At 47.0% G+C, this 25964-nt stretch overlaps 1 protein-coding gene across 1 annotated transcript in view; it reads right to left on the reverse strand.

The window, feature by feature from the left end:
* The window catches only part of LOC119388290 (protein SEC13 homolog), a 492033-nt gene that overhangs the window by 16619 nt on the left and 449450 nt on the right, over positions 1–25964 (reverse strand). The window contains 1 exon segment of the mRNA XM_049413908.1: positions 18855–18941. Coding sequence (XP_049269865.1) covers positions 18855–18941 — 87 coding nt within the window.

Here is a 25964-nt window from a genome sequence, read left to right on the forward strand (position 1 = left end):
ATGATTTTGCACGGCATTGGAAAAAAACTTGCGCACATAAGATGAGCAGTGGTTTCCAGCTGCAAAGTGATCAAAGAGACGGGATATCCTGCGTATCGTTGTATCGGTTTGCGAAAATCTGTTCCCATGGCAAAGAAAGATTAACACGGACGTCCTCCATCCGTCAATAATGAAGAAACTATAGAAATATTGCAGTTATTCCACATATGTATAAGAAGTCGCATGGCCTGAAGAACGTAGCGAAGCGATGTGGGGGTGAAGGTTGTGTTTGCCGCCCCAAATAAGCTTAGTCGCATTAAGATGGCAGGGGTCTGCGGTGGACAAAGAAAAATGTGGTCAGAGGCATGCCGATTGTTTTGCAAATTGCGTAGGAGTTAAACGCAAATTTCTCTTTCTTGTGTCCACATGTACATCGGCCATACTGGTCGATGTATTAATACGCGCCTCAGCGAGCATCGAAATTCATTGAATGGAGCCGTCTCACCTCGCATCGCTATGTTAGTCATGAAAATGTAATACCATCGTCGAAAGCACAGTAATTTTTTACCATCAACCTAATCAGACAACGCGAGAAATTTAGGAGGCCTATCATGTCACAAATAACGCCACACTTTGTGTCAGTCAACCTTCTTAGTCGTTACAAGACAAGGAATTCAACTATATTAATCGACTGTAAGCACGCGCCTTGGTTGTTTGACTTTTTGTGCCTCTTTATGACACGCGCGACGCACCCTCATTTTTGTATATATGCTATTTTTCACGCGTGCAATAAACTTTCAGTTGTGTATGAGCGCTGGTTTGTGCATTTCCTTCTTTGTACTGCTCCTTTCTTTTTTCGCCTATGTATTATTCCAACCTGTAGTTATAGCACCAACGAAGGTTAGTAGGCACTTATCGTTCGTTACATATATGGTGCGAGCGACGCAATGTATGTATCCCATTCCCCCAAATGCCGACTACACTTTCTAGTGTACTTTTTAAATATCAGAACCTTACGCTGTACTCTTCGACAGTGTCGATGGACGTTGATTCCAAAAGCATCGGCGAATCATAGACCGCTCCTGCACTTCATAGGCAACCGAGTTTTTTTTTTTTTTCATTTATGCCGTAAGGCGCACTGGCGCCAAAAAAAAAAAAATGAAAAGTGACGCTTCTGAGCCGCTCAACTGGTCCAGCAGTGGGACAGATGGAAATCGTCGAGAGGCCGTCGCAGCTAAACACGGAAGTTCGTGATTGAATTGCGCAGTAACATGCTGCACCTTGCCAATTTCACTGTGTCTAAGAAGTCCTGGCACGGCGCAAGCGGAAAGCTACAGCGCGAGGCCCGCGCGCTCGTCGCAGCGGCTAGCTGCGGCGTACACACATTTCCCATGAGCGCTTGCGCGCCCGTTGGTGGCGCTCGTGTGCTTGAAAAAGGTCTATCGGTAAAAATGAAGTACATTTACTTCTGAGAGGGCCATGCCAAGTTTCAAGAAGTTTCGTTGAACCAATGACCCAAAAATACTACAAATACAGTTTGAAATCCGTGACGTCACGCGCGGAGATTGCGGCGCGAGATTTAAAAATGGAACTTTGCCCTTGATTTTCTCCTTTTGAAACTAATTACGTTCGAGTTCTCAGTGTACACTTTATCAGTCTTAACTGATTCGTAGTATCACTTTAGTGTCCCTTTATGAACTGAGCAGAGTCCAAGCCCGGCCCGACCCGAGCCCGCCACCTCAAACCCGGGCCCGGCCCTAAGCCCGGAGCTTCATACCCGAGCCCAGCCCGGGCCCGCCGTGAAAACTACTTTACCCGGCCCGGCCCGGCCCGTGGGCCGGGCCGGGCCCGGGTTTTCGGGTACGCCCGAGCCCGTGCATTGCTCTAGGGGAGGGCGCGGGCAGATTGTGTTCGCTGATGACCTTGAGCCACGAGTAGTTTTCGCGGCGAGCGTTGAGATGGCGCTACAGAATGGGGTCTCAGTAGGGTCTCAGGGGCTCGCGCGGCGCTCATTCTGAGATTCGCGCGCAAAGAAAGATCTTCCTGAAAGCTTTGTGTACATGGCATTCTGTGATTTATAAACGCGTTGCCCTGTGCCTGTGAGCCCTGTCAGTGCAATTTGATTCGTCTATTGTAATTGAGTACACGTATACCTCGACGCTGTGTATGATACCGAGTACTCTTTAGCGGTCTTGTCGCTGGCTGCGCTTCAAAATGGGCAAACGATGTTTTGTCCCGAATTGCAAGTCGGGGTATAGGACTTGTACGGAGCGTCTTTCGCTTTTCAAGGTTCCGCGTGAACCAGAGCGCTTAGATAAGTGGCGACGGGCGATTCCCAGAGCAGACAGAGTTTCGGAGCATACTGACCATGTGTGCGCGAAGCATTTCCCCGGAATAAGCGATCTCTGCAACATATCATGCAGAGTACAAGGGAGACGTCGTGTTGCACGCCCGAAAGAAACCTACGCTCTCTTCGGATGCTGTGCCTAACATATTCCACGGCTGCCCATAATACCTGACCGTGCAGCAAAGAACCAGGACACCTCCGCGAAAACGGCAGGCTCTACTGCCGACTTCTCGGAAGCGACAGCGCCCAGCCAAAAGGTTCAACTGCTTCGGAAGTGCCTTACCCGACCGCTGAATGTCCGCCAAATTTATTGCACGTAGAGACAGCGACTCCACGGCATGGCGATGCTCAATCAACGGGCACGCAACGCAAGAGGCCGCGCTTCGACTTCTGCAGCGACGAGCCTCCTCCACGTGAAGAACTAGAGGCTTCTGAACACAACACTGGTAGTGTGAGTGGCCTTTGCGCTACCGACTCACGTCGTCATCAAGCCGGAAATTTCTTGTTTTAAATTCAGATGTCACTTTTTGAGCCGCCTCATCTATGTCTATTAGGACCAAGAAACATTAAATGTTGTAGAATAATCAGTGCACAGAAATCACTGTACATATTACATCTGTGATGCAGTCACGTTTTTTTACCTTCACGGTATTCACGTGATTATAATTAGTTTGCCAGACTTGATGTCGTCAGGCAAGAATCTCTCGTCCTTCGTTGCCTCTTGCGTTTCATCGTCACCGTCCGGAGACACTTCGCACTAGCCACTCTTCCGACCACGGTGCTTCCGACACAACGCCGTTTATTAACGCGGCACGCCTATTAAGGCGAAAGCCTTAATAGGCGTGCAGCGTATGCGGCGTTCTTCACATCATATCATGCAGCCGACATTGCCAAATGCCGAAATCGAAAAACTGGCAGGGGTCGCGTGTCGATTGAAGTTCTTAATAGAACGCCTGTAAGTTTCGTGATACATTGGTTGAAATTTGTGTGACGAAGTTTTTTTTTCGTTCAGTTTGCTAAGCAAATAGAGCGCAACAGCGATATCCGCACGCAGACACTCACACACACACACAAACACAACACACACACGTGCGTGCGCACGCACACAGATGCACAAACACGCAAACACGCACGTTCACAAATACACATACACGCAGACGCGCGCACGCACACAAATACACACACATACGCACCACACACGCACGCACATGCACTCACACACGCACGCACTCATACACACGCGAGCGCACGCACACACGCAATACACACATGCGCGCACGCACACAAATGCATACACACGCATGCACACAGACGCGCACACATACGCACGCACGCAAATTCACACACACGCGCGCAGCACACAAACGAACACCCGCGCACGCACACACGCGCGCGAGCACACACTCGCAATAAAAGGTCCCTGTATTTATAATGGCAGCGACAACTACACGCGCGCCCTCTCGAGGGGTCCAAGGAGCAGCGATAGCAGACGACGCGCCGCTCGCTCCCGTGCATATTGCGGGCGCCTGAAACCGAACTCGGTGCTCGCTTGAACCGTTAAATTATTAACATTTGTGGCCGAAGATGTTCATCAATTATCAAACTACAGGGACAATAACTTCAACGAGCACGGAGCAAGTTAAACGTTGAAATAAAACGCGTGCCTTTCCGAAGCAGGTTCCGAGCGGGTTCCCCACAGCAGCTGTCGTGCAGGGCATTTATGTTTTTTTTTTTCTTTGCATATTTTGACATTCAGCGTAACTTGAAGTACAGGCGGTATTTGGGTGAGCCAAAAGTGCTTGTTTTCTAGTTCGAATAATATAGGCAGGTGGTGAGCGTACTGCTACTCTCAGGAACTTCATCGGGCACCTAGCGCACTTGTAGTGCGTAGAGCAAAATACGCGCTATTATTGGTTTGACTATGTTTATCAGCGTTCGGAAGTCTTCCCAACGTTAAACGGCACTTTTAACTAAGCTTATTTTGTTTGTACTCTAAGATGTTTACTTAAGAGAAGGGGGCATATTCCACAAATCCAGTTGCACTGCATTTGAGGAATATCAGCGACTTGACTACCTTTCCAGATATACGAAATATATCATGCCCACTAGTGTCGGTGCGGCATATATGGTTTCTGTTTCCTCCCAGTGTCTTGCAGTATTATTTATTCTAACTTGTCAAATGCATTGTGGTCATCTAGGGAAAGCATCACGCGGAATGCTTCAACGAAGAAGCCTTAATCGATCTTGCACACGGCAGTGCGGCGAAACACGGCAAGGTGTGACAAAAAACTAATCCCAAACGGTCATTTCTCTGTGAGCTTGTAGTGTTGAAGCTGAGAAAAATAAATGAAGCTGTATTGGGTTCCGAGCTATTTAATGTTAGAGATACGGGGTGTGACTCTGCACTGACTACTACGCACAAATCTACGGCATAAAGAACGCCGAAACAATAATAGCGTTGCTGAGATGGTGTTCATGTATATGCACGAACGAAAGCAAGTTGGCCCGGCGTGCTTTTTGCTTGAAAATATAACAATTACAAAATCACTTACTTCGTATAGCCGGGTGTTTTCTGTGGGCACAAATTTCTTGTGACTGATTTTGTTGAGCCATACCTTCCATCAGCATATATCTTTGTCACCGCGAGGAACAAAAAAAAAAAGCTTTTTTTTTTTCGTCCTCCGCGCGGTGAGGCAACCGAAGGCACAGAGACCCGACATACTAGCACATCACGCTCCAAACATTAAATTCAAACGCAGAATTCCTGCGTCCACTCAACTTCAGGTACCTAAACGGTTCTAGTTTGCAACAACAATGCGACAGAGGCGCGCGAAGTACTCTCTACTTGCTAAAATCGCCCAACTACACGCTTGAAAACACTGCAGTGATCCATACCTATCGCCGGCACAGCGCTGCCGCCGCTGGACCCTTTGGGCGGGGCGCGTAGGCGAAAAGGTCACGTGCCTCCAACCGGCCTATCGCAGGACGCGGCGGCTGGATCAAGACCTTTCGCTACTTTTGAAAGATAGAGGGTCTTTATCGCAATACAGACACGCGCGCACACACACGAGCACGCACGCACACTATCGCCTTCCTTATCGCTAGCGTGCCTTCGCTCTTCAGTGGAGACTGCCGCAAGGTAGGCCAAACCGCAAACGCCCTCGAGCTGCTATCCTTACTGCAACTACCTCGAATTTTCACTCACGCCCAACGCTGCTTTACTGCTCAGAACCAAAGACGCCGACGCCGCCGACACCGGAATTTCAGCGAAACGAGCTCTTTAACGCGGTCGCGTCAAAATGCGACCGCTCTCCAGACCAACGTTTGCTGCTGTCGGAACATTTATGACAAAAACGCTGTTGGGAAATAATCTTCATACACTATTAGAAAATCAATTTCGTTACTGCAGAATCCCAGTGTACTAATTTATTCACATCTATGTACATAAGTATATCGAGCGTAATAAACAAGCCAGGCTCCGCAGCAATAACCTACCACGCGCGGTCGGCGCCTTTCCCCGATGATGGATGGATGGATGGAAGCCATGAGCGTCCCCTTTATAACGGGGCAGTGACATGTCTGCCACCAGGCTCGAAGAAAGAAAGAAAAAAAAAACTTCCTAGTTTTAAGTTGGCTTATTACCTTATCTACACTGATTAAATCTATGTTATTATACCAAAAAAATATAAATTCACGGTCCATCTCTCTGCCTCTTAAGGCAGAATGACCTTATTTTTCCCCATTATTTATTTTTGTACTTTACTCTTCTGCCACCAATACTCTAACCGTCTCTTACTTATTTCTATCGCGGACGTGTTCAGCTTTCCATTGTTGTCCCTAAAACCCAAGGCTTCATGTAGACTCGTGCCCACACGTATACCTGGGTGAATATCGCCACATTCAAACAGTACATGTTCCATCGTTTCCTTAGTTCCTCCGCAGCATGTACATTGTTCGTCTTCGTTACTGAATCTCGTTTTATAACTACGCGTTCTAAGGCAGCCCGACCTTGCTTCAAACAGCAAAGCGCTTCCCCTTGAATTATCATAAAACCTTTCCCTCCTTATTTCGTTTTTTCCCTTTCGGTAGTTACTCAGAGCCGGCTTCTTTTCCATCGCTGCCATCCAGTAAGTCCTCTCCGCCTCTCTGACCTCCCGCTTAATGCTCCTTGTTGCCACATCGCCCGCACTGAGCCCCCGTCTGTTAGCGCCACCTGTCGCAGCCAAAAGGAAACAGCCAAGGCGGCGAACACAATCTGGTCGCGGCGCCGGCGGCAGAGTCATCACCTAACTTATTCTTACACCGTGGCCGTAACTAACCGGCTTACGTCGCAGGCGTAAGCCGGTTAGTTACGCCTGCGACGTAAAGGACACTGGCGCGAGTACTGTTTACTTACGTAACAATATATGTATTATGTGCAGCTGGATGCTTCGTGTCCAAATAAACTTGGGGACATCAAACACTGAAATGAAAGCACGAAATTCTGGCCAGCCGTTGAGGAGCGCCGTGCCATTTATTACCTTTTGAAGACGAAATCTCGAAGGCGTGGATGCCATCAAAAGCACTAAAGCTTAATACTACGTTGAAAGTGGCAAAGCATGCTGATTGCTTGTGCTTGAAAGCACTACCTTGCACTAGATTTTCGTCAAAGGAAACGCCCAAAGGTATGAAGTGCACCCCCACACAAAGCTCGCGCCTGCCTTCAACCCAGGTGCGTGTCACGCAAATTACGTTCGCAAAATGAGAGAGGTGGGCATCACACTGCAGAATACACGCAGTTAGTGTACTTACTCGCGCATTTTCACTCGACTCCTAGTGTTTTGCTTGAATCACAGTTATCCACTCGCGGCGAAACTGAAAACACCGCACCGGCACTATTTCCGTGGCGCGTCGTAATCGTCGCACAACACTATTATCCTCTTGTTGCGCTGCTTGTTTTGGCATCCAAAGACGACGAAGTAGTGCCCAGACGAGCTCTTATGCGCTGAAGCGGCGTGAACGGGTACTTTTTGGACTTTAAAGTCTCAGAACTGCAGCTTGCCCTGCTTACTTGGTGCAGCCCGCGCGCGCCTTGGCAGCCCGGTCAGCCCGGCGTCTGGGTGCGAGAGTATCCGCTCGGCTCGCCAGCAGCCTGGGTGCGAGACAGGCGTGCTCTGGTGTATAACAGAACGGGAATGCCTCGCCCTTGTCTGGGCGGTTTCAAAATGCCGCCCTTACTTGTATGGCCGTTCATTCCGTGTCGTAACAGATCATCACGCGCTCTGTTGGCTTTCTTCACTGAAGGACCCTACTGGACGACTTGGCCGGTGGGCGCTGCGTCTTCAGGAGTACTCCTACTCAGTTGCCTACAAGTCTGGACGCCTCCATCTGGACGCCGATTGCTTGTCTCGTTACCCTGTTGAAAAGCCAGACGGATCGGTCATCCAGCCGAGCCCCAGCGTCATGTCCATGTCTCAGTTTCTTCAGATTGGTGACGAACAACGTCGCGATGCTTCCTTGCGATCACTCATTGGCCGTCTCGAATCTGCCCCTAACGACGCGTCACTCCACATGTTCGTCCTCGTGAATGGCACGCTGTACCGTCGTAGCGTTCTGCCCGATGGCCCTGAGTTACTTCTCGTCGTGCCTAAACATTTGCGGTCAACGGTCCTGCATGAGCTTCACGACGAGCCCATTGCCGGCCACCTGGGCATATCTCGCACGTACGACCGTGTCCGGCGCCGCTACTTTTGACGCGGCCTCGCCCGGTCCGTTCGACGTTACGTGGCCTCCTGCGATAAATGCCAACGTCGGAAGCGACCTGCCGCACCCCCTGCTGGACTCCTTCACCCGATCTCCATCCCTACCGAACCTTTCTTCCGTGTTGGTGTAGACCTTCTCGGCCCTTTTCCTGAGTCCAACTCTGGAAACAAGTGGGTTGCCGTTGCTATAGACCATGCGACCAGGTACGCCATCACTCGAGCGCTCCCCACCAGCACTGCTACTGACGTTGCCGACTTTCTGCTCCACGACGTCATTCTACACCATGGCGCTCCTCGTCAACTGCTCACCGATCGTGGCCGCGCATTTTTGTCACGAGTCATTGACGATCTTTTACGCTCTTCCTCAACGCAGCACAAATTGGCCACTTCCTACTACATCTCCGCCGAGCGAATACGCACGGGATGCTATCGCTCGTGCCGACCACGCGCGTCAGATCGCCCGCTCTAGGCTGTCGGCTTCACAAGCAACCCGGAAGACCCTCTACGACAGCAGGCATGCCGACGTTCGTTTCTCGCCTGCTTCCCTAGTTCTCCTGTGGTGCCCAGTTCGTCGTGTTGGCCTGTCCGAGAAGTTGTTACCCCGCTACATAGGTCCATACCGTATCGTCCACCAGGTAACGGACGTCATCTACGAGATCGTTCCCGTCTCCGAGACTAACCCGCCTGCAAACACGCCCAGTGACGTAGTGCACGTCAGTCGGCTAAAACCACACCATCCTCCTTCTGAAGAACTTCTGAAGAACATGTTTAAAGTGCACCGAGACGGCGCTTTTACCGCCGGGGGTAATGCTACGTAGCTAATCCATGAAGAGCCAGACATTCTGCGTACAGAAGATGACAAAGAGGACTGGCCTGTCTGTCTGCTGTGGGTGCTGTCCTCCATCTTGATCGATGCTGTGCACATCAGTGTAAATACACTTGTAAATAGTCACGCCTCGTGTCATTTTACGTAAAAATATCAAACGAGTAGACTAATATACATGTATACACATTGAAGATGCCCCTGTGACATGCACGTTTTGTAGACAACACTGTATTTAAACACCCTCGAAATGCAGTGCCAATGCCAGGACATGGCACCGTACATTTCAGCAAAACAAGACTAAAGCTTCTATTGCTACATGTCTATTCTGGTGGGCAGTAAATACGAGTTTCCACGACCACGTCAGCGTGTGGGGTCCACACATGTCCTGGTGCACACTATGACCATGGGCAGCTCAGCCACCACACCCAGTTATGTCTTCAGTTGCTACAGGCACTTCCCTGACATCAGATAGAGCAGCTTGGAATGACAGAATTGAGCTATGCATAACAAACCCAGGAGAAGAGAATGAGAGACAACAAAAACGTCAAACCTCAACTGAAAGGGCACGCAGTGACAAAAAGACTGAGCAGGTCTGGCATTGCAAACACGTGTGCTTCTTATTGAAGATTGCCGCAAGCATCGCTAGGCCCGCACTTTCTGAGCTACGTTTCACCTTCAAGTTTCTCAACCGCTCTGCTTTTGATGGCCCTCCCTTCAGTAAAGCTTGCGATCCGGCAGGTGGCAATGCGACCGCTCTTTTGATTGACCCTGGTTTTGCTTCACCGGACTGCGCATGGCACAGCACTGGAACGTCACAGACGTGGACACGAAATGATATAGTCGAACCCACTTATAACGGTCCCACGTATAACGATCTATCGGTTATAACGACCATATTTGGGTGCACTTACGATTTTCCAATGCTAACCATTGAAGCTGCATCCACATATAGCGAACATTTTTCAAAGCCTCCTACTTTTACAACGAACACTTCAGACACGGTCGCGGTAAAAATATGGCGCATACGAAGCGAAAAAGAAGTTAAAACAGGCCTTCTAAAGCGTGAGAGGGGTGCGCGCTCGCGCGTGCCCCGCTCCAGTTTACTCGCGACTAAGATATCCCAGATCGGCGAGCACCGCACGCAGATTTCGGACGCTGCGAGCGAGGTCGCTCACTTTCCTGGCGTTTCTTCAGTGGCAGAATGGCAGTGATGAAAAAAAAAAAAAGAAAATAGTAGGCAGCATGAAGCCTTGCGATCAGCTTTCACACGGTAAAAGTCCTGACGCCGTTCTCTGCAGCTACGACCGCCTGCGATGAACCACAATGCCTCGGAACGCAAGAAGGCATAAATGCAAAAAGTGGTAACCGCGATAACTTTCCATCGCATAAAGGTTCACTGCGTCCCTAAACTCGTCGACCCACAATGTGCCGCAAAAGGTCATCCGTCTTTTCGGTAACGGCAGAGACTGGTGGATCGGTGATAACGATTTCCACGCGATTGCGGCGACGCCTTCGCGGATAAGCATCAGAAAGGAGTGAAGGCGAGGTGGCAGCCGTCGATGAACGTGCAGTTATGAGTTATAGCCGACAACCTTATATCACAGTCATCTGTAGATATCTGCTCGGCTGCGCGTGTGGCGTATGCGCCATACACTGTGCGGATTGACGGCGGTACGAGCGCGCCATGCTGCCGTTCGCAAGTTCGCCGCCGCCGCGTCGTGCGAGACCGCTTTAAAGTGCGCATCGCTTTGTAGAAACGAAAGTTGCTCACTGTTGTTGAGCGGCGCGGGTACCGAGAAACGTCGATGCACTAACAGCGAGCGTATACTGCGTGTCTGACTAGGTGACAACTCAAGTGCGCCGCGCATCGTCGTGCAGGGCCGCACCCGTGCACGGTCCGGAGTGAAGCAGGCACGAAGAACGTACAAACGCGCGCATACGGCATACAGCAAGCGGCCCGGCAGTGACTCCGCGAGCCGAGTAGGCGACGCACTGCACGCAACTAGCCAGGGATGATCGGCTCCACGTGGCAGTACCGTGCTTCGGTGAAACGGTGTCAGTTCATTGCAAAGGCGGGTAATTCACTTGTGAGCACGTAGCGGGCGTCGCAGGACGCGAAAAGGCTTATAGCTTGTCACCGGAGGGGTTTGGTGCACGTTAATAAAAGTGCACAGAAGAAAAAAAAAGGAAACGGCTTGGCCGCTAAGCGCGCGTTTTTACAGGCGAGTCCATATACAACGAACTACTGATATAGCGACCACTTTTCGCGACACTTTCGAGTTCGTTATAAGCGGATTCGTAAAGCCGACGCTACGGTCAATCCTCTCCAGTGGGTCTGGCAGCGGCATGGCAGACGGTTCTTGCAAACACGTGTGCTTCTTATTTATTTATTTATTTATTTATTTAGCACATACTGCCAATCCCTTCAGGGATTATTGCAGGAAGGACACAAACTATAAATATATAAAGGAAAAGACAAAGGAAAAAATCATGCAATGTAACATAACTGTTTTTTCAGGTTTTTTTTTTTGTGCGGGAATGGTAATGTAAAGATCAATACGAAAATTCACATATGCGAAACATCTATACACAACTGTGAAATCTAACTGTATAATGCTGACACATCATATCATATCAATATAATTGCGATTATACAATCATAGTCACTCATAATTACGGAAGCTTTACAAAACAAAAACATTCTAATGTTAGTAAGTGGAATGTGGTTATCGGGATAAATACTAATAGTAATATACATCACTAAGGAAAGGTGCGAAATATTTGTAGTTTTATGTTTGTGCATCACGTAAGTAATTTTCAAGTAGTGATAGAAAGGTAGTTAGGGAGGAGGTATTGGTAATAGCGGAAGGTAAGCCGTTCCACTGTCTTATGGCTAGCGGGAAGAAAGAGTATTTAAAACAATTTGTACGAAAGCGATATTCATTTAGGGTGTATGAGTGCTTTAGTCGAGTTATTCTTGTGTCTGAAATAGAGATGTACTTAGAACTATTAACATTTAACTTGTTATGAATTAATTGATGAAGCAGTTTCAATCGGGCGAGCGCAGCGCGGTTTTCAATTGTGAGTAATCCAGCCGATTTGATTAAAGCACTTGGAGAGTCTGTGAGTTGATATTTATTGAATATGAATCTTATCGCTTTTCTTTGCACTCCCTCTATAATGGTAATTAATTTATTATTATTGCAGGTAGGCCCGATATATCCTAAATGCTATCGGAGCGATGATCGTTTCTTGTTGCTGATGCCAGACCCTCAGCACATTGTGTGTGTTTTTTCATGTGTCCTGCATTCCCTGAGAATCTTGTTGCAACTCTCTGGCGATGTGAGTTAAACCGCGGCCCATATAGAAAGGTGGAAGATATGCACAGAGAACTGATAGCCGGACAGAAGCGAATTGGTAAAGAGCTTTCTACGCTCAGTTCAAGAATGACTTCCTTTGAACAGCGTCTAGAAAACAATGAAACGATGTCTTCGACTGTAAATGATGCTCTTCAACGTATTCACGAACTAGATGTAACAGTTGTAAACCTCAAAGATACAATCAACAAACTTGACAAAACAATCCCGCAGGAATAACTTGAATATTTATAGCCTGATTGAACCAACGGATGAAACTTCCGAAATATTGCTGGTTTCTGTGACGAAATTGCTGTCTTGCAAGATTGGAGTTCAATACGATGGCATTGAACGTTGCTACGGACTCTGCACGCGAGGAAGTGAAATGAAGCGTCCTGTAATCTTTAAGTTGCTGGACTTCAGAACCAAGCTTGAAATTCTTAAGAATGCCAGAAAGCTGCAAGGAACCAACATATACATTAACGAAGATTTTTCTGCACAAGTACGGCAAATCTGCAAAAACTTGAGGGATCATTCGGTTGATATCCGTAAACAGGCATCTAAATACAGATTACAATACGATTCCTTGATAGTAGACAGCGTTCGCTACACGTGGGACAGTGTTCGCAAAACACGTGTTCAGGCTCCTTGTGCCACCGTTTCTAGGGACACAGAGTGACTCAGTAGTGAACGGAAACTAACCCTTTTGAACATACATGCTGGCAGTCTGCTTAACAAGGTTCAGGATTTCAACTGGCCAGTAGAGTGTCACCAGCCCTCGGTTATCTGTGTTACGGAAACATGGCTAACAACGCAATATCGATTCCGAATTTTTGCCGCCAGCTAATTCGGTATAAGAAATGACAGACAATTTAGCAAAGGCGGTGGTGTTGCTGTCTTCATTGGGAAAGGCATCGAATTTTCAGTGCTACTTGAACTTTCGAATACCGAGTCTGTTTGGTGCCGTATAAAACTCTCTGGTTTTGCAACGGTAATTGGTGCTGTTTATCGTCCACCCAGTTCTGAAGATGTATTTTTCCATATTACAGAATATATAGCCCGTAACCGAATTAATCGTTATAAAATGATCACAGGCGAATATTGATTGGGACTTGCTAACTTCAACAGGGATCGTGAAAAGGCACTATGCGACTCCCTGATTAACATGGCCGTTTCTTTTGACTTAACGCAAGTGGCTGAACGTCCAACCAGAGATAACTCTGTTCTGGACCTTGTGTTCATTAACATGGCTTTGAGTGTGACATAATAGATGGTTTATCTGATCGCAAGGGTGTGTTGCTGCAGCTGAACGTGACTCATGAACCTTGTAACCCGAGATTCAGTACCGTTACCGATTTCACGCATGCTAACGATCGTGCGATTGTAGAATTGTTAGAATCCTCTTTCGGTAGTTTCGTGGAAAGCAGTGAATCATGCAGTGTTGATGCATTGTTAGAGCAGTTTTATAATTTGGTGCGCACCTGTGTGACACAGTTCGTCCCCCAAAAATGTGTAAAACATAACCCGAAGCATCCTTGGTACACACGTGACAATCCATCTCATACGGCGCATTAAGCACATACGCAAGTGAAACCGCCTCGATCCGCTCCTTTTTTCGCTGAAGTCTGAGCTAAGGACAAAAATGACAGAAGCGAAAAACTTATTACAACACGACATTAACAATGTTCATGAAGGATAACTCATCAAAATTTTGGAAATCAATACTTCCCTCTTCTCGTGACTCCACAGCATTCATTATCAACGATCAAGCTTGCACTGATCCTGTCGCCATTTCTGAAGGCTTCAAAAGATACTTTCACTCTGTCTTCAGCCAAGATGATGGTTCTCGTCCTTTTATACACAGCTCGGAACACGTGTTGCCGGGTCTCGAGGTAATTCACGCTGGGGTTCATAACCTGTTGCTAAAAATTGACACGACTAAAAGCGCGGGACCCGATGCCATAACCAACATGTTTTTGAAGAGATACTCAGAATGGAATGCCCATTATCTTACAGTGATCTTCAATAAGTCTCTGGACACTTCAACTAATCCCAAAGCTTGGAAAATTGCCAACGTCGTTCCAGTATTTAAATCTGGTGATAAGCAGCTTGTAGTAAATTATAGACCAATATCTCTTATTTCGACTTGCTGTAAGCTTCTTGAACACATTCACAAGCATACTGTACAGTACTTTCCACAATCTTCTCTCACAAAGCCAGCATGGCTTTCGCTCTGGTTTCTCCACCGTCACGCAACTCATTGAGTTTACACACGACATAGCTTCTGCATTCAATAGTCACGAACTAGACGCCATTTTCATTGATTATTCGAAATCTTTTGACATAGTCTGCCAAGAAAAGCTTCTATGTAAACTGTGAGCAATATTAAAAGGGTCTAAATTAATAGACTGGATCAGTGACTATTTACAATTAAAATCTCAGTTCGTTACTTTTAATGGCACGCATTCTTCATCGGTAACAGTCCCATCTGGATCGCCTCGGGGTTCAGTGCTCGGACCTCTGTTATTTGTGATTTTCATTAATGATGTAGTAAGTGTAACACCAACGTTAAGCTGCGCATATATGCAGATGACTGTGTCCTCTACCGCACTGTTACTGATGCTAGTGATCAACAAGAATTAAACAAGGTATTTTCAACGTCCTGCGAATGGAGCGATATGTGGCAAATGAAAATAAATTTTACCAAACAGTCGCCCTGACTTTCGGTAACAAAAAGAAGCCGCTGAATGACTCTTACAATGCCAATGGTAGTTACTTGTCCGAAGTCAGTGACTTCAAATATCTTGGTGTCATTTTTTCACATAACCTAAAATGGCATGCCCATATCAACCATATCTCTGCAAGAGCACTTCGAAAACTTGGTTACATAAGGCGAACTTTAAAAAAATGCAACGTTGGAATGTAAGCCGACTGCCTACAAATCACTAGTTCGTCTGATACTAGATTACGCTTCGACTGTATGGTCTCCTCACCTCACGTGTGACAATGCAGCTAGAATTAATCCAGAAAGAAGGTATCACATTCATCTTCGGTCGTTATGATCGCAGCTTCTTTGGAGCACAGACGCAAACGCGAATGCGTAGTTTTGCTGCACAAGATCATCTACACACCATTTGGTATTCACGCACCCTTCTCTTTTGTACCCGCTAATACATGTGTCACTAGGCAAACCCACAGACTAAACATTATTCCCTTTAGGACACATATTGACTGTTTTAAATTTTCGTTTTTCCATTCACTGTTGAAACCTGGACAACTTGGATGGTTTGCTTCACGCATTAACTCATGATGAGTTCGTTGAGAAACTACGAATACCTATCTAGTTTTAATCTGTTTGCATTGTCTTAGCGGTTGTCTTTTTCTGTACTCCCATGAACATCTGTACTCGCACCAGATGAAAGATTTTGTTGTACAGCTATGCAAGCATATCATATCTTCAACTGTTTGTATAATTTTAGCATTTCTCTCTTTTGTTGTTTGTACTAAAATATGTACCCACTCCTGCTATGTCTCGAAATCAAGACAGTAGTATTTATAAATAAATAAATCTTATCTGGACATGCTCAAATGTGAGCACCATCTAGCAATTTGGCACACATGCAGTGAGGGATAACTGCTTTAATTTCTTTATCGATGGCTGGCTCATGCATCTGCTTCTACTACCAATAGACCGATCTCACCACGAGTTGCACTACGCCACCGCTGCCACAGTGCATGCCAGTACTTAGAGTACTCGGTACGTTCAGCTGCATATAGCTGGTGTATCGGCAAGCTGCATTAATGAGCTTTAGCGGCTGTATTTGGATGAATTGCGATGGTTGGGTTCATGTGCTGCGTGCTGGGATGCTACAACAGCAACCTGAATGAAGCAGAAGGACTAGGATTTTACGTGTTTTCAAAGGATGCCAAGCTCCGACAGGAATGTGTGCTACAGTCAACGAAGTCGGACGGAGCTGCAATTACTGCGCACTTTCACTGTATTGTTCAACGTGTTTGTGAATTCCGTGTGTATTATGCATGGCAATTTAGCAGCACTCTATTGCGTCACAACAAGATTTCTGCGTGACTGATGGGCCGATCAGCAACAACAAAACTTCATACAACATGTGCTCGATACCCTCACCGCCAGCGGCAACAGATTGGGTGCAACGTGTTTTCTGAACAAAACAGAGATCGCTTAAATATTAGCGACACCTAAACCGACCTCTCATCAAAAGCGACGACGACTGTCAAGTGTCTAGCATGCACGAGACTTGTGATACAAGCCAAATTTATAACTGCATGCTGTGTACAGTTCGCGCCATTCAGTGCACAGCGAAAATCGACAGTGCCGGAATCGCAGCCAACTTCACTGCCGAGATTTCCCTATTCCTTTCAAAATGTGATATTATCGAGAACGCCAATGTAAAGCAGCAACCGCAGTCGCAAAGCTTAGCTTCTTATATGAGTGTAGGTGGCTCTTATTAATGTACCGTACACTGCGGCTTTGAAGCGGTACAGGCCTAGCAACGATATCGGTGCCGAACCATCGGCTGAGGCTGCCGCCGCCGGCCTGAGCGGGCTACTGCTTATCCACCACATTGTGTGGGTCACCCAAAGCTTTTACTGACTCCTCCATCCCTTGTGCAGCAGAAAATATTTTGCAGTTCACAAGATTTCCGTGACTTTAAACTTTTGCAAACGGCATGCAGTGAGTCGTCGCACCACGGACACGCTTCTAACCTGCTTCACGGCGACTGTCTCATATTCATTCAAGTTAACGCATCACTGATCGAAGTCCTGCATTGACAACCATTGAAAGTACTGCTTGAACAAAAAAGCGCAAAATGCTTCCCTTTTTTTTTCATCCAATCGGTTTGTTTTTTACCTGTCTTCATAGTTGCGGAGAGCTCTATGCAATTTGGGCAAGTTATTTTCCGTACACTAACTTGTGTCGCTCACATGCTGACGCTCACTCAAGAAGATTTTTGCTCTCATGACGACAGGAACGTGATTTCTCGTTTTTTTTTTAAACACGAAAGTGTTTTATGCCGGGGTCCACTAACACTTTTATGACGTATTTCCAATGCCATCAGAGGGCAAAGAAAAAAAAACGAAGAAAAAGTTCCGTTGACAGGAGTCCTAACCTCTTGGTCTGCGACTGATGGTTGGCGGGCGTTTAGCCCACCGAGCTACCGACAAACACATAACAGAGGCTACATGAACGCGCCTTTTCTCTTTAACACTTTGCTCTCACAGTGCTCTTCGATAGATGGATGGATGCTGTGAGCGTCGCATTTATAATGGGGCGGTGACATGTCCCACCAGGCTAAAAAAAAAAAACAAAACAAAAAACAAACTTCGTTGCCGCCGCAATTAGTCCCTGCAACGCGCTGTTGCTACGACCCCCCCATTCGGCACATTTCCAATAGGAGAAGTGTAATTTTGTAAGCTTTAACACACGGTAAGGTGGCGGCTTTAGCCCAAGCCTCGCTCATAGCATCAATCTATATAAAAAAATAGCTCTCCGACGCTCGCCTGGCTGTTGCACCGCGTTCCCCGCTGGCCTTGTGAGAAACAGGCCAGGCTAGAGGGAAGACGCTACGCTCATGACGTTTCTCTTAGCGTTTCACGCCACTTTGAAGGAGTGCATATCGAGTATCAGTGTTTATTAATGTGCTTGTTGATGCCATCTTTGCGCGGGATTCGCCATATGCGGTGTCCAGGTATATCTTGAGATGTCACCTACCGCAAGGGTTAAATCATGATCATGGGCGTTAGGCCTCGGTACAGAGATGTGCCACTAGGCGTCAACATGGGTGCGTCTACATCAAGCGACGCGAGCGCATCAACACGACGAGACGACCTGGCCACATGTAAGCATTGTCTGGTGTTTTTTTTCGTTCTTAACGCTAGGATATGCAGTGTAACCTGAAGTAAAATAACATCAGAGGTCCGGACACAGTTTAACACAGCGTTCAATTGACTTCTGTGCTGAGGATTCATGCCAAACGGCAATATACCTGCAGCACGCAGCAAGCAGCCGCACCAGAGATGCTCAAGAGTACTTTAACTAAGATGGCGGCAGTGCCCCTGTCGGAAACTCGCACATGCGCAGATTGTCTGGTGAGATTGGTCTATTGATATGCAAAGCTTCATATTCATTCCTGTGTCTGTATTGACTAGCATTGAGAAGAAATGTATCTAAGCAGTTGCACAATACTACACGTGTGCCCGATTGATGGGTGGTGCTCCTTTCCCGAGCATGCGCAGATAAGTTTTGTGTCTACCTCCTGCTGTGCTTGCATGCCCACTCTCCTGATGCACCTTGGATTTACCTGCAACAGTGACATCATCACTGTGTGGGCCAGGAATGCAAGCACACCGAGTAATTGCGAATCAGTCCCGCAAGGGGGCAGAAGGGTTAAGAAAGAGAAAGTTGACAACCACCCATTCGTAGCATGAAGCCACAATCCGTATGGATTACAAATGGGTGGTTGTCATTTTTCTTTTTCTTCATACAGAGTAATTCCATGCCACTGTGCTACACTGTCATTGAGCAGACCCACTTGATGCAATCCTTGCAAGCTCTGCACAGAACTAACCTTGTTGTCCCCTCCAGAGACGGCCAGGATGTTGCCAGTGACAGACCAGGACACGTGCCAGATGACATCATCAAAGGTAGCAAGAATCTGAAAAAGGCAGTCCCTGTCAATATTTTCGCATAACCCAGCCTAGTATGCTACTGCTTCTCCCCTGAGAAGAGGCAGATGATGTTGGCAGCCTACAGTTAACAACACTGCAATAGCTTGCTGATAGCCTGAACACACTAATTTGCTTAATTATTAACACAGTATTTTTCATGAGCACCGCTTCCTCAATGCAGCCTACTCGAATTTTGTGTAACACGGCTCCTTACCAGCTTTCATTACTATATTATTAACCCTATGAGCATCACTGATCTAAATACACGGTGCCACGAACAAGTCCGAAATGGTCAAAGCCATACTACATTCAACACAAATTTTTCAACTCTTGTACAGCAAGTGTTGTAACCCGGTGGGGATGCAAAGAATCTTTTTTCTTGCACTGTTGATTTTTGCACATCTGCACAGCCATGGTGGTAAGTTTTTATCTCACGAGTGGTTTTAGTTTACTGCACATGCAAAAACTGATGTCTATCTGGCTTCTAATTTCTCTGCATGCAGTGGCTTCATGCTCGCTCATTTATTGTACACAGGGAGTGTGATTTCAGCTGCAGACACCAACATATACAAATTACGGCACTGTGCCAACGTAGATAATGTGCTTACACGATTACTTTTTTGATAATAATTATCGACTGTCGCTGGGTGGTAATCAGGGGCTATCAGTGGTGATAAGGCAAAGGGTTACTAAAAGTTCCTCACTCATTTGGTTTATATGATGGACAGACAACCATAGTGTGCACCCACAGCGATTGCGCTATGGGCGTGCTCGTTGGTTTCTCCTGCGAGCGAGTCAAGCAGTAATTCCTTCGATTCAGACATAAATGATTCATTGATTGTCAGCTGTTGAGATGATGACGAGTTCATACTTCGAATCCGACCATGTAACAATTTCTAAAAAGCACGTCATATTGATTGACTGGTACAAAGGTGACAGTAATACAGTGGCTTGCACAGGGGTACAACAGCCGAAATAGGAGTTGGAGCAATTTTTGGAGCAGCAAAATGTTGCTTTTGGAGCACAAAAATCCAAATTTGGAGCAGGTTACAAAAAAAACCTGAATTTTTTAGCCCGAAATCCCAAATTTGGAGCAGTATAACAAAGAAGGCTTACTTTTAGAAAAGAAAACAAAAATAAGTACAAACCATTCAACATCAGCTAACTCGTGCACAGTGCACGTGAACACTGCTATTTCAATAAAAGCAGTGTGTTGAGCCACCCCACAGAGCGAACAATGACCAAGTCCACATTAGCATTTGCAGGGCCTGTCAAATAATTCGAGAGGCACTGCAGATGCCAATGTGGACCTGCGAACATGGCAACCTCGAAATTCGGGAGTTTCGTAAAGCAGGAGCAAGTGGGGGTGGCAAAAAAATAAAACTGGTGTACGTTTTTGTCCGTTTCTGAAGGCCGCAGAAACGCCATACGCAGCAGCTCCAAATGATTGCCAATAATTTTTTAGACATTAGCGATCATACTAGGACTCGTAATTACACAGCGCATGCACGAATGAGTAAATAAGGAACAAAAGGTGCTGTGTCTCTGACAGCTAGTACTAATAGCCCCTTCTAAATCTCAATACGCTTTTCCGTAGGACACCAGTGTACTGCGGCAAAAGTGGCTTAAAAAGCATTCCGCACACAATAAAACGAGGATCAGGAAATTTGAGAGCCACTGTCCTTTTTTATTGCAATAGCAATTATATGGACACTCTCGATGGGTTTTTGCCATCATGTCCCGTATAAAGTAAAAAATTGATAACATCGCCCCGCTCATAGCATGTTCTACCGCGGGTAAAAGCGCGCGTGTGCCGGTGACAAACGCGGCTGAAGCAGAGATCAAACGAGCCAGCCCATCTCCCTCGCTCGGACGGCGCATGCGATAACACCACTCCGCTCTGGAGGCCTGCCATTGAAGCAGAGAGGAAATGCTCCACCCGTCTTGAACGAGCATGAAAAGACGTGAGGGGGAGGGGGCTGTCGCTCGAGCAGCAACTTTGAATTTTGATTCTATGGGCTCGGTCGCGATCGCATCTCGGCAGCCAATCAGCGGGGGGCTTGCATATCCTGCTATGTGCTGCACTCTCAATGCGAAGACCCTGTGCACAAAGAGCATCTTTCCCTGGAGCGGCCGTATTCTCTTACACCAACGTTTTGTAGAGTTACGCGAGATCGAATACAAAAGAGTTTGCTGGCAGCCTCACTTCGTATAACGTAATATTACAATTTGTTGGTATCGCATATATTGCTTCGTCCTTGCGGTGAAACTGACTTTTTCCTTTTCTTTCGCTGGGGGTTTAGGGCTAGGGTCTGCGCATCTGTATTGGACGATGATGATGCCCACACTGCAGATGACCAACGCGGCCTCCATTTCTCGCTAAAATTTGCGCAACTGAGAAAATTTTGAAGCTGGTCGGGCATTTTGGTGCAGCGTGGCACAATTTCAACAAATTTTATGGCTTTGGCACAGCTTGGCGCAAAAATACGGAATTGTATCAAATTGGCAAAATTGGCACAGCTGTTGCATCACTGCTTGCAGCATAGCGCGGAAACAAACAAGGACAAGGACGAAGTAGTACAGGATGAACACAATTGCTAACCAACAACAGTTGTTTTCAACAGCTGTTGAAAGTTAGTGCTTGTGTTCGTCCTGTACTACTTCGTCCTTGTCCTCGTTTGTTTCCGTGCTATGCTACAAGCCTGTTTACGATGAACCAACAAGCCCGTATTGGTACTTTTGTTGACAGTAGTCCACTGTGCATATTTTACTAAACACACAAAACATATTTCAATGTGTACGTTTATAACTATTTCATTATTACACTATTCTGACATTATTATTATTATTATTATTATTATTATTATTATTATTATTATTATTATTATTATTATTATTATTACAATTTCTTCAATGTAGCAGTTTGGGTATGTTGGTAATTTGTACTGAAAAGAGATAAAAACGCATGAAAAACACGGACAAAAAAAGGCACACACATTGCCATGTACGTTTATTGCTTCATTTTGAAGTGTTCGAGCTCACCCATAAAGACTGTTAGCAACGCTCGGCGCAGACTGCACCGCAATGTTTAAAGGGGTCGTGAAATGTTTTCCGAAAATTTTTAACTACGTGTGTATTCGGAATCCTGGCCATCCATTCAATACTATACCTCGACATAACTATAAAATCACAATAACGATGTCCCAGTTCACATTCCCCTTAACTGTACAACTGACGTCGCTTTAAGTCAGCCAATGAAAAGTCTGTTGTCGACACAACATGGCGACGCAGCGATGTTTGCTGAACCATAGTTGGATGAGATTTGTAGCATCATACCGTCTCGATTGACACCGGCAGCTTGTGAAAGCGAACATTGTTTCCACTTTAGTTGTATGGCACTGTCTGACGATGCACATGGTTGGCATAGCGAGGACTAAGCCACCCAAAATGCGCCTTAAAACACAACCTAACGCAACCAGAAAGAAAAAACTGGGACACTGCACCGTGCGAGCGAAGGCAAGAATACCCACATGACAGAGCCCGGATGTACTTGAAAGCGGAAGCAAGCAGATCAAGTGCTGTACTTGCACAGTATACACCTCGGAGCGCGAAAGTTGCTGTGTTATTTTCTTTTCTAGGTTCCTATAATTTTAGAGCAAAAAAAGAAGCTAATGCTGTGTTTAGAACGTCCCTGAGCATGACGTCACATGTTAGTGCCTATGGCGGCCGGTAGTGCCGCATAGTCATTTAGGAGCCCAAGAAAACAGATTTCGAACGGGCATCATTAATTATAGACTGAATATAGCACTGAAATATTTCAGAATCGGCATGTCTAATCCTTGTTGAAGCAGGAAAAATTACAACCGGGCAGCTTCATTTTCTTGTCACGACCCGTTTAAGAAGCTATGCGATTGTTTAAGATCATTACGCGAAGGACGCGAATAGTTAAGTTTATTCGAGAGCTTACGCGAGCCCCAGTGATAAGACTCGAATGTTCGATGCCGCATGTAAAATGCCGATGCACCTTACCACAGATCAGATTACTGAACGGCCAACGCTGTTCTCGCCGCTGTCAGTGTGCAGCTTGATTGCTCATACTTTCGCCTTTCGTTTTCCGGGGCGCAAATAAAGAGTTACGTATTTCCGAGTTCTGCTGGAGCCTTCTTCACTGTAACGACCACGAGCTGGAGGTGCTGGTTCGTCCATGCTCCAGACACACACATGAAGTCAGGATCCAAGTCAAGTAGTCGAGAAGAAGACATTAAAGACATCCAGATCACCGAACTAGCCGCCAGCAACTAGGACTAAAGCCAGAGTATGGGCTCTTTTCCGACAGCCGGGCAACAGAACGCTATGACCTCGACAGCAACGATGACTGCCCCAGTGGCTCCTACATCAACCCAGGGAGCCAACAAACTTCTGCAGGTCATCACTTGTAGGGGTTACTTTGTAACAAACAGATCTGCGCGTGCGAAACTGTCCCGTCTTTGGATCACACAGCGCACTAGAGGAGTGTAGTTACTCGCTACTAGCGCTACGCAGCAGCCCTAACAGTCAGAGCTGGATCCCTAACACGTGGTTCGCGTTGAGTCGCGACCACGGCGGGTTTCAGGCCAGTGGTAACAGAGACGAGTTCTTTGCCTGACACAGTTTATTGTGCCAAAAGCGCCACCAATGCAACAAAAATACAGATAACAACGAAGCAGCGGAGAAGTTCTGCACGACAACGTGAAAAACAACAACAGGGATGCAACAGACAAAACAGGATTTGGAGCAATTTTTGGAGCAGCAAAATGTTGCTTTTGGAGCACAAAAATCCAAATTCGGAGCAGGTTACGAAAAAAAACCTGAATTTTTTAGCCCGAAATCCCAAATTTGGAGCAGTATAACAAAGAAGGCTTACTTTTAGAAAAGAAAAAAATATGTTAAAACCATTCAACATCAGCTAATTCGTGCACAGTGCACGTGAACACTGCTATTTCAATAAAAGCAGTGTGTGAGTCACCTCACAGTGCCAACAATGACCAAGTCAGTGGTAACAATGACTAAGTCCACATTAGCATTTGCAGGACCTATCAAATATTTCGTCAGGCACTGGAAATGCTAATGTGGACCTGCGAACCTGGCAGCCAGGAAATTTGGTAGATTCGTAAAGCAGGAGCAAGTGGGTGTAACGAAAAAAGAAAACTGGCATACACCTTTGTCTGTTGTTTCTCAAGGCCGCAGAAACTCCATACGCAGCAGCTCCAAATGATTGCCAATAATTTTTTACACGTCAGCGATCATACTAGTACTCGTAATTGCACGGCGCGTGCACGAATGAGTAATTAAGGAACACGATGTGCTGTGTCCCTGACAGCTAGTACTAATAGCCCCTTCTAAATCTTAGTATGCTTTTCCGCGGGATACCAGTGTACTGCGGCAGAAGTGGCTTAAAAAGCGTTCTGCACACAATAAAACAAGCATCAGGAAATTTGAGAACTACTGTCCTTTTCTAATGCGATAGCAACTATACGGACACTCTCGACGAGTTTTTGCCGTCATCTCCCGTATAAAGCCCAAATTAATAACATATCCCTGCGCATAGTATGTTCTACCGCGGGTAAAAGCGCACGAATGCGGGCGACGAACGCAGCTGAAGCAGGTATCAAACAAGCCAGCCCATCTCCGTTGCTCGGAGGGCGCATGAGATAACACCACTCCGCTCGGGAAGCCTGGCATCGAAGCATAGAGGAAACGCCCCGCCCGTCTTGAACTAGCATGAAAAGACACGAGAGGGGGGCGGGGGGGCTGTCGCTCTTTGAACTTTGATTCTAAGGGCGCGCGCGCTATCTCGGCAGCCATCAGCGGGCGGCTCGTATATCCTGCTACGTGCTGCGCTCTCAATGCGAAGACACTGTGCAGAAAGAGCATCTTTCTCTGGAGCGGCCGTATTCTCTTACACCGTTTTCTAGAGTTACGCGAGACCGGATACAAAAGAGTTTGCTGCCACCCTCACTTCATATACCATTACAATTTGTTGCTATCGCATTCATTGCTTCGACCTTGCGGTGAAACTGACTTTTTCTTTTCTTTCGCGCGGGGGGGGGGGGGGGTAGGGTTAGGGTCTTCGCGTCTGTATTGGACGACGATGCCCACACTGCAGATGACCAACGCGGCCTCCATTTCTCGCTCAAATTTGCGCAACTGACAAAAATTTAAGCTGGTCGGGCACTGTTCTGGCGCAGCGTGGCGCAATTTTAACAAATTTCACGGTTTTGGCTCAGCTTGGCGCAAAAATAACGAATTGTATCAAATTGGCGCAATTGGCGCAGCTGTTGCATCCCTGCAACAACGAAATGGGAAGCACACGAGATTGACAGCGATAAGGCTCGACTCACCTCTCGTGGCTTCGCAGTTCGGCCCTGAGGCGGTAAGTCGCCCACAAAAGGCCGGGCGTTGTGCAGGGGGTGATGGCGGCTGGGTGGCTCCAGACTCGATCGAGCTGTGGTCGTCACCGCTCCCCGAGTCGAAAGACTAGGAGCTTCCCAAGAAAGCGGCGTGCGTTACTTGGGGTCTAGCGAGGAGTCTCTCCAGAAAAGGGCAAGGAGGGAAAACGAGGCATCTCGACTTCGGCCAGGGAGCAGGGCGCGAAGGGCTGCGGGAGCAGCACAGTGCCCTCTCCCACGCAACCCCCTTGCCACTGCGCATACAAACGTGGCGCGAAGCCGAGGTGCCACTGCGTTGAAGACAATGGGTTGCGTGTGCAAACCCACACACTAGAAGATCCAAAGAGCTGGCTTGAAGGGTATGACCAGGTTGTCCAATTTCAACAATTGGACCATTGAAGACAAACTACAGCACGTTTATTTCACCTTAGAAGATGCCGCTCCGACATAGTTCGAGAACCGAGAGGCCATGCTGACTACCTGGGACCTTTTTTGCGCCGCATTTCTGGACAACTTCCTGAACGTCGTCCATAAGGGAAACCCTGTTGGAGACCCATGTACAGCAGCCCAATGAAAGCATCG

The sequence above is a fragment of the Rhipicephalus sanguineus genome, chromosome 3, assembly GCF_013339695.2.
Source record: "Rhipicephalus sanguineus isolate Rsan-2018 chromosome 3, BIME_Rsan_1.4, whole genome shotgun sequence".
NCBI classification, from domain to species: Eukaryota; Metazoa; Arthropoda; class Arachnida; order Ixodida; family Ixodidae; genus Rhipicephalus; species Rhipicephalus sanguineus.